This window comes from Mus caroli, chromosome 17 (assembly GCF_900094665.2).
Source record: "Mus caroli chromosome 17, CAROLI_EIJ_v1.1, whole genome shotgun sequence".
NCBI classification, from domain to species: Eukaryota; Metazoa; Chordata; class Mammalia; order Rodentia; family Muridae; genus Mus; species Mus caroli.
Window position 1 is genome coordinate 44,107,007 of NC_034586.1, and position 6,711 is coordinate 44,113,717.

A 6,711-nucleotide genomic window follows, 5' to 3' on the forward strand; every position below is an offset into this window, starting at 1 on the left:
CAATTGGGGTCCTCTGGAAAAGCAGTCAGGGCTCTCAACCACTGAGCCATTTGTCCAAGCCCCCTTGAATAATATTTTTTGAGAGTAACATCTTGATTTGTTTAACTGGGAATTGAAACTAGGCAAGCTCTCGATAAGCATGCACGAGGATAAAAACAGGGAAGTCGGAGGTGCGTGCGTAATCCCAGAAAGGCATGGCGAGGATAGGCGAGCGTCATGTTGCTGTGGATAGTTTTATAGCCGAATAAAATGGACCAAGAAGCACGGGTGGGAAAGGAGAGGGGTGGCAGAAGTTGGGGTACAATGAGCTCACTCTGACCCCTAAATACATAACAGAATCCTGAGCAAACTGTTAATGCTGGGATTAAGACACTCCACTCCACTCCATCCTGGTCAGAGCACAGGGCTGATTCTTAAAAAGCGGGCGCGCTGGAGGTTGTACTTCTGAGGTGAAACTCTAGGGGGCGCAGAGGCTCTGGTTTATAGAGTTAAAGTCCTGCTGAGAATCCAACCCTGCACCCTCAGTATGGATCGAATGGTCTGGAAAGGCACAGATGATTCTGGCGGTTTCTCTGTCTCTCAAAGGAAGACCCAGTTCTCACTGTTGTAGTAAGATTAATTTATTGAATAAAGGATTAAGACCCCTTATTATACACAGCCTGAACACAGCACTCATCTGTGATGCTTCTCCAAACTCCATCAAAATGGCAATAAATGATTATTAAGTACAAGTCCCAAGAGATTGAGGCAGACGACAGACAAGATGTACACAGTGGTGTATGCCTGTAATCCCAGAACTCGGGAGAGGCTGAGGTAGGAAGATGGCAAGTTCCAGTCCCGTCCGGGGCCACAGCAAGATCCAGGCTAGCCTGGGCTACAAGATAAAAACCCCTGCCTCAAAAGGTCAGGTTGGAGAAGGGAGCTGGCAAGGATGGTGATTTATTAGAGTGGAGAACATTGAAACCTCCGTGTTCTCAAGGAAGGGAAGAAGGGTACAAACACAGATCTAACCTAGCCACAGAGGCTTGGGTCTCAAAAAGGGAGCGTACCAGAACGCCTGGAGCCAGGGCTGAGATGTAAGATGTGGGGGTCATAAAATAGGATTGGTCAAAAGCTCATGCAAAAGGAAATGAGCTGCACAAATGGGGTGGGGGTGCATATGTGTGTGTGTGTGTGTGCGCGCGCGCGCATGCATGTGTGTTTGGGGGTTTCTGCGTGTGTGTGAAACAGGGTCTTGCTGTGTAGCCCTGGTCAACCTGGAACTTGATATATAGACCAGGCTGCCCTAGAACTCATATTGACCTGCCTTGCCTCTGCCTCCTGAGTGCTGGGATTAAAGGTGTGCAGCACCAGATACCCTCTGTACAGCTAGCGAATAGGCATCCTAGCCTCTGTCCCCTGTGACCTGGTTGAAAGTTATGCTGCTGGACTGACAGAGAGACCCCAGTCTGGGGGTTAGGGGTAGGGGGTTGGCACAGAGGATGGGAGGACCCTGTAAAAGTGGGGTACAATGGACAAATTGATAGAATGAGCCGTGGTAAATGGCCACCCCACTCCTTCCCACACTGGTTCCTTGAACCCTGACTGGTAGGCAGAAGGGCTGCAGGTGGCTTGGTTTCAGCCAGGGTTGGCAGGCTGAAGGAGTGCCCATCGCAAGCAGTTGGCAGCACGGGTTAGAACAGCCCCTCTCTGGGGTCCTTTCTTTCTTCTCTCCCTAACGATCTTTTCAGAGAATGTCCTATCTCTCCCTACACCATCCTCGACTCCTGTGTGCAGCTATGTTCCATCCAACGGTGGCTGCTGGAATTCAGGGCAGAATCGTGACTGTCACAAAGGAGAGCAGCCCCAATGCACCCCGGTGCGCTGCTGACAAGCATGGCCGGCTTGTTGCATGAGAACCCACATATAGGAGCTTGTCATTCCGTGGCATAAGTGATCTCATGACGGCTGATTCCATAGTCGCTGAAATCACAGAATTGGTAAGAAAACAACCCAGTTAGCTGTGGACGGCCAGTATGGACACCTCTCAGGCCACTGCTACAAACCTAATGGTCTCTGTCATCACCCACCTCTTCCATGACCACAGAGCCCTTAAAACTTGCAAGTCTTAGCCAGGTGGCAGTGGCACACTCCTTTAATCCCAGTACTCAGGAGACAGAGACAGGCAGATCTCTGAGTTCGTGGCCAGCTTGGTCTAAAGAGAGTTCCAGGGCAGTTGGGGTTACATAGAGAAACCCTGCTTTAAAAAAAAACTAAAACAGCCAGGCAGTGGTGGCGCACGTCTTTAATCCCAGCACTTGGGAGGCAGAGGCAGGCAGATTTCTGAAGTCGAGGCCGGCCTGGTCTACAAAGTAGTCCAGGACAGCCAGGGCTACATAGAGAAACCCTGTCACGAAAAACAAACAAAAAAACAAAACAAAAAACCCCCTAAGACTTGCAAGTCTAATCAGCCATTCTGGACTATATGAGAGAATAGGAATGAGGGTTTCCACCCCAGCAAAAGCTCCGCATGGTAGTGCTTTTCCGTAATCCCAGCACCTTGGACAGAGTCACAAAGGTTGTGAGTTCAAGGTCAACCTTAAACTACATAGTGAGGTTAAGGCCAGCCTGCTCTACACAGCAAAACTCTTGTCTCAAAAAGTCAGAAACTCACAAAGCTTGTGGAACAAGCAATACAAACAACAGAAGATAGATCTGGGGATTGAGAGATGGGCCAGAGGCGAAGAGCAGTGACTGCTCGTTCAAAGGTCCCGAGTTCAATTCCCAGGACCCACATGGTGGCTCACAACCATCTGTAATGGGATCTGGTGATCTCTTCTGGTGTGTCTGAAGATAGCTACAGTGTATAAATAAATAAATAAATAAATAAGGCATAAATAATAAGCCTGTCTTGGTGGTGCACACCTTTAATCTCAGCACTCAGGAAGCAGAGGCCAGCAGCTCTCTGAGTTTGAGGCCAGAGTCGCCTACATAGTGAGTTCCAGGACAGCCAGGGCTACACAGAGAGACTCTATCTATCCCCACCCCCAAAACCCACAACAACAAAAAAGCCAGAAACAATTAGGAACATAGCTTAATTCGTAGCAGGCTTGTCTAGCATGCACGACCCCTCAGTAGACCAGGAGTGTGGTCTACTGTGGTCCTTGACAGGTAAGACAGGAGGGTCAAAAGTTCCAAGTCGCTCTCAGCTACATAACAAATTTGAGACCAGGATGGACTGTGTGAAACCCTGTCAAAACAAAACAAACAGCCGTTTTTACAGAAGCAGTTACTAGAAACGTGCTCATTTCCTGCATGTCTCCACGCCCCCACGGTTATTACAGTCTGAGGTAACGACCTCACGAGAGAGCAGGATCCACACACAGGCAGCGTTTTTTAGCTTTGAGGAGCATTTGTGAAGTGTGGCCCCATGGGAATTCTGAAGTCAGCACTGACTGACAGTTGGCCCTGGGAGAAGCAGGGACTAAGAGAAAACCCTTTCAATTCTCCAGGCCCTTCTGAATAAACTCACCAGGTGGCAACCCTATCCATTTAGGTGCCGGGAAAGAAAAGGGCATAGTTTATTGCTATTGAGAAGAGGCCTCCCTCAGCTGTCACGGCATACCTGGCTAGCCCAGGTATACACTGCTTCTCCAGGCAGGAATGATTTTTCCCTCTGGGACCCAGGACTATAGGATGAAGGTGCAGGACGGGGACTTCCAGATGCCGCAGACCTAGGTGCGCCACAAGATCAGGTTTGCTGGAGGAACATCAAAGCGTTTTCGGGTGTGGTCGGTTTCTCTTTGGTACAGGTAGCCACAGGTGGGCTTCTGCAGGGTGTAGAAGGGATTTAGAGAATTGGAATACTGTGAGTTGTAGAAACTGAACCTGATGCTAGTGTCTGGGTTCTGCCCCCGAGGATCCACCACCACTGGTACATAAGCTGCCTCCAGAGTCTGCTCTCGGTCCCGTTTCCATTTCTGGGACAAGGCCGTCAGCGGCACCTTCGCCTTTGTGCCTGATGTCATCTTTTGCCCATGGCTGGGGATTAAGGATTTCTGTGAATCCTAGGAAGAGAAAGGAAGGAAAAAGTTGGCAGGGATGAATGCCGGGGCACCAGACTGTGATGTTGCAATTGCTACAGCCAGGGCAGGAAGGAGAATGGGGCACGATGCGGGGTCCCCAGCTCAGCTGGCCAAGATGCCAGAGCCTCCAGAATAGGAGACAGCCTGCAAGCCCCTCCCCTTAGTCGCTGCTCCTGAGGACTTCTGCCTAATTCTCAGCAGCACCTGCCAGCTCCGAAAGCTGAGAACCTGGATGTTGACGTCAATGCTGTTCTTTCTTTCCTCTCCCTCCTCCTTCAGCCAATCATCACTCCTCCCCATGGCCTCTGGAGTGCTCCCCAACTCCTGACATGATCATGCCTTCATCCTCTTTCTCCTAGAGAGCCACCCCAGTGACCTTTGGAGTCACTCTCCCTTCCAGCTCCTGCCTTTTCCATTCGCTCCAAAGTTTACTTTTGGTTATTAATAACAACACAATCCATCTTTTGCGTCTAGTACTTGGGGGGGGATCCCAAAGCATCTGGCCTAAGATGCAAGATGTTTAATATAGCACCCACCTGCCATCCCTCAACCCACACTGTGTTCGGCCGCTTTGGTCTATACCTGCCTGCTTTTGTTTCCAGCCCCTCTCACCTTTATTTTGGCCATCTCCAAATCATTTGAGATTCCAATCAGTGCAGGTCGAAAATGAGCTCTCTTGCTTACTGTCTTTAGGAAGGCCCCTTACTTGTGACATAGAAGCCCCCCAAATCCTGTTTCTTTGCTCCAAACTAAAGCATTTAGAGAGTGCTCGGGAAATATAGGTTCACCTCAGCTGATTCTTGTAGAGGGCACCCCACCTTCCAAGCCGCTGGTGTGTTCTGTTTTAGAATCCTCCATTGTTACAGCTGTGCCCTGCCCATGCCCACCTCCCCTTAACCTCTGCTCTTGGCTGACAGGGCCCCCCACTGCTAGAAGTCCCCCTACTAGCATGTCATTCGCACTGTCCTGACATCAATTTACCCTCTGCTAACCCATTTCTTGAATAACCTGTGACAGGGCCACCATGTTCCTCAAAACACCATGCCATCTCCCAAAGATGAGGCGTCCGTCCGTTTCTTTTTATGTGTTTCTTTATGGGTTTTGCTTTGAGAGGATTTCTCATGTGGCCCTCAAGGTCAATAGGGTAGCCCAAGGATGGCCTGGGATTCTTAAATATTTTTTTAAGATTTATTTATTATATGTAAATACACTGTAGCTGTCTTCAGACACTCCAGAAGAGGGCATTGGATCCCATTAAAGATGGTTGTGAGACACCATGAGGTTGCTGGGATTTGAACTCAGGTCCTTCGGAAGAGCAGTCAGTGCTCTTACCCACTGAGCCATCTCACCAGCCTGGGATTCTTGATCCTCTTGTCCCTAGCTCTCAAGTTCCTTCTTTCTCAAGGACTTTCAGAGTCATGATAATACAACTGAAGGACCAGGACTGCCAAAGTGTGGATTAGGAACTTTGGATTCTGTCTCCACGGCTTTGACTACCAACCATTTTCTCTCTCTTTCTCCCCAGCCTCGGAGCTCTAAAGAGAAGCCCCAAAGATGATGGGGTTAGGGAGGGTTGAGCCCTCCTACAAAAGCTGGGGCTCAAGTCAAATCAAGCCTTGGCATTTGATCTACAAACTATTTTCTCCGGCAACAAGTGACAGCATGAGACCCCCCGATCCTCAGTTTTGAAAGTCTTCCTACCCTCCCCAGGTAGGCAGCCTTCCTCTCCAGGAATTGCTGTTCCAAGCCTGTTATGGGCCCCACCCTATCGTGCTCTGTTGCCACCCCCAAAGCTGAGCACCAGTCTGGATCTTTGGCGGACCCCCATCACATCACTTAGCATTGTCTTCCATAGACATCAGAGGAAAGATATTTTCTTTCACGTTCTTGAGTTTGGCCAGACAGAGGACCTTCTGGGTAAATGCCCCCCTCCAGCCAATCTGCATGTGGGCAAAGGAATCGGAGGCAAAAAGTACTTGAGGAAATAACCTTTGTTCTTAATATTGGCAGAACTGAAAAGCATCTCTGTGTGTGACTGTGGCTGAGTACTGGCCAGCCTGCCATGAGAAGGCACCCAGGCATCCCTCACTGCACTACGATATTCTCCATCCCATAAACCATTCCCCAAACCAGTCTCCCAGCAAGATGAAACTTGGACAGGAGTTTATCTTCTTCTGGAGCCAGCTACTTGAATAAAATCACCTTCCTTCCCTCAACACCTTGTCTTATGACTTGACTCTCTTGTTGTGTGGTGAACACCCAGACTCAGAGCCCTTCACATTTCCAAGATGGTATTCTTTGCTGGGACGGACTAAAATAGGTACACACAACTTTAGAGAGTTGCAAACTGGACCTGGAAGGATGGTGCGGTGGTTGAGAGCATTGTTGCTCTTGCAGGACCTAGCGGTCAGTTCCCAGCAGCTCACAACCATCTGTAACTCCAGCTCCAGAGGATTCAATGATGATGCCCTCTTCTGGCTTCCATAGACACCTGCATGCACATGTACACACACACACACACACACTACACATAATAAAGATAATTATTCAACAACTGTAAGGAGCCGTCCTCACATTCGCCATTATAAGATGGCACTGACACCTGTGTTCTAAGTAATAAACAAACCATCTGCACATGCGCTGGGGT

The 6,711-nt window shown here is 49.3% G+C and overlaps 1 protein-coding gene across 3 annotated transcripts in view; it reads right to left on the reverse strand.

Moving 5' to 3' along the window:
* Positions 1–2,890: 2,890 nt before the first annotated feature.
* LOC110283807 overlaps positions 2,891–6,711 on the reverse strand; it is a 28,311-nt gene continuing 24,490 nt past the window's right edge. Inside the window, exons 1-2 of one of the 3 annotated variants that reach the window (XM_021149319.1) lie at positions 4,677–4,861; positions 3,529–4,046 (exon numbers count right to left, since the gene is read on the reverse strand). In XM_021149319.1, coding sequence (XP_021004978.1) covers positions 3,714–4,046; positions 4,677–4,691 — 348 coding nt within the window. In that variant the 5' untranslated portion in view covers positions 4,692–4,861 and the 3' untranslated portion in view covers positions 3,529–3,713. Of the gene's footprint in view, positions 4,047–4,676; positions 4,862–6,711 lie in introns of those variants that run through there. The other 2 variants (XM_021149318.2, XM_021149320.1) reach the window with 2 other exon arrangements.